We start from the raw sequence: 1,571 nt of genomic DNA, 5'->3' as shown, positions 1-1,571 counted from the left end.
TTAACCGGCTTCCTGTGGCCAGTCCCTGGTGCCCCGCCCCGGGAAGCAGAATCGGCGCCAGGTGCGCCGGAAGGCTTCCTTCACTTCCTTGTTTCTAAGGCTGTAGATGAGCGGGTTGAGAGCTGGAATGACGAGAGTGTAGAACACAGATGCCATCTTGTCAGTATCCAGGGCGTAGCTGGAGCTGGGACGCAGGTACATGAAAATGAGGGTCCCATACAGTATGGCCACCGCTGTGAGGTGAGAGCCGCAAGTGGAAGCTGCCCGGCGCCGGCCGTCAGCTGACTGCATGCGGATCACGGCCCCAGCGATGAAGCCGTAGGACACGGCAATAGCCAACACTGTGGATGTCTGGATGAAGCCACAGACGGCGAAAAGGAGGAGTTCGTTGAGACTGGTGTCGTTGCAGGAGATGGCCAGCAGGGGAGGAATATCGCAGAAGAAGCTGTTGACCTCCAGCGAGCCACAGAAACTCAGGCTGAAGGTGAAGGTTGTATGTACAAAGGCACTCACCACTCCACCCAGGCTTGATACCCCTAGTAAGGCCAGGCGGAGACGGGGTGACATAACCGTGGTATAGAGGAGAGGGCTCCCGATGGCCACGTAGCGATCATACGCCATGACTGCTAGCAGGCAACACTCGGCATCAGCCAACCCTGCAAAGACAAACATCTGGAGGGCACAGGCTACATAAGGGATGGTGGCACGGGACATTAGGAGGTCAACTAGCATCTTGGGGCCAATGGCAGAGGAATAGAAGGCATCCAGCAGGGAAAGGTTGGCCAGGAAGAAGTACATGGGCGTGTGGAGCCTGGTGTCCACACGGATGAGGAGCACCATGCCCACATTTCCCAGCAGGCTGACGAGGTAGATGGGCAGGAATACCAGGAAGAGGGTCACACGTAGGTCCCAACGATCTGTGATGCCCAGGAGGATGAATTCAGCAGGCACAACTCTGGACCAGGTGAAGTTCTCTGAACTCATCCTGTCGGGTGGGGCCTGAGAAGAGGGAAAGAAAGGGGGGGGGATGAGAGAAAGGCTATGCCCACCACAGAACAGAGTACTGTGTTCTGGGGGCCAGTTTTAACTGGATGTGCTCGTGCAACCTTTGACAAGCTGCATAACTGTCATACCCCGTTCCTGTGACTGAGAAGTCCCTGCAGTTTCATCTGCACAAGGGCAGAGGTCTCCCTGGAATGGCCCTGGAGGGTTGTTGGGAGAACTTCTTTTCATTGGATGTGAGCTGGGAGGTGTCTTGGGAAGACAACCAGGTGTGGAAGGGACGGGGATGAGTGTTGACCTTTTTTTGATTCTCTGTATAGAGGGGAGAGTGGCAAGGACGGAGTAAGATAATGCATATGAGGCATCTCGCTAGGCTTTCATAACGGGCTTTCAGTGAAGGTTCGGTGAACAGAAGCAGACGCATTGGCTCAATACAGGATGAAACAACTCTAAAGCAATCAAAAATAGCAAAGTTCTCCCCAGGCAATGTTGCTTCACACTCCTGTGTTTTTCATTTATCTCCTTATCTAGGACTCACTTCTTTGTGTATCTCCAGTATGAGGCCCTAA

At 54.0% G+C, this 1,571-nt stretch overlaps 1 protein-coding gene across 1 annotated transcript; it reads right to left on the bottom strand.

Moving 5' to 3' along the window:
- Positions 1-998, bottom strand: LOC110560847 (olfactory receptor 5C1). Its single transcript, XM_021656956.2, has one exon. It carries the CDS (start codon positions 982-984, stop codon positions 1-3), a length of 984 nt encoding a protein of 327 aa, XP_021512631.1. The 5' UTR covers positions 985-998.
- Positions 999-1,571: the final 573 nt, after the last annotated feature.

The sequence above is a fragment of the Meriones unguiculatus genome, chromosome 8 (genome assembly GCF_030254825.1).
Source record: "Meriones unguiculatus strain TT.TT164.6M chromosome 8, Bangor_MerUng_6.1, whole genome shotgun sequence".
In the NCBI taxonomy this organism is placed as follows: Eukaryota; Metazoa; Chordata; class Mammalia; order Rodentia; family Muridae; genus Meriones; species Meriones unguiculatus.
This window is presented reverse-complemented; position numbering and strand designations above follow the sequence as displayed.